Here is a 374-nt window from a genome sequence, read left to right on the forward strand (position 1 = left end):
GAGCCGGAGCCGGAGCCCGGGCTGGAGTCAGGGCAGGGGCCGGGCCGGAGAGGGCTCCAGAGACATGGGGTCGGCCGACTCCAAGCTGAACTTCCGGAAGGCGGTGATCCAGCTCACCACCAAGACGCAGGTGCGTCCCGGGGCGCCCTCCTCCGCATCCACCTGCCGGGCTGGGGGCTGGGGGGCCGGGGGCTGGCTCGCCCGGAGGTGGGGAGACAGGCTAGTCTGGAGGGTGACGCCGAGGCCAGCGCCGGAGCGGGACGCCCTCGACCCGAACCTCGGGACTCCGTCCGTTGGTCCTAGTCCCCTACTCCCAGCCTCCTCTCCTGGGAACACCCCTCTCCCGAAGCCGCTGCTGCCACCTTAGGCTGACG

General features: G+C 72.2%; 1 protein-coding gene across 4 annotated transcripts in view; it reads left to right on the forward strand.

Annotated features, from left to right (window-relative positions):
- Positions 1 to 6: 6 nt before the first annotated feature.
- The window catches only part of HID1 (HID1 domain containing), a 17,750-nt gene continuing 17,382 nt past the window's right edge, over positions 7 to 374 (forward strand). For all 4 annotated transcript variants that reach the window (XM_008073333.1, XM_021706621.1, XM_008073335.1 and 1 more), the window contains exon 1: positions 7 to 130. In XM_008073333.1, the coding sequence (XP_008071524.1) occupies positions 65 to 130 (66 nt within the window). In that variant the 5' untranslated portion in view covers positions 7 to 64. The remainder of the gene's footprint in view (positions 131 to 374) is intronic.

This window comes from Carlito syrichta, unplaced genomic scaffold (genome assembly GCF_000164805.1).
Source record: "Carlito syrichta isolate Samal-C Ts95f unplaced genomic scaffold, Tarsius_syrichta-2.0.1 Scaffold315826, whole genome shotgun sequence".
Lineage (NCBI taxonomy): Eukaryota > Metazoa > Chordata > Mammalia > Primates > Tarsiidae > Carlito > Carlito syrichta.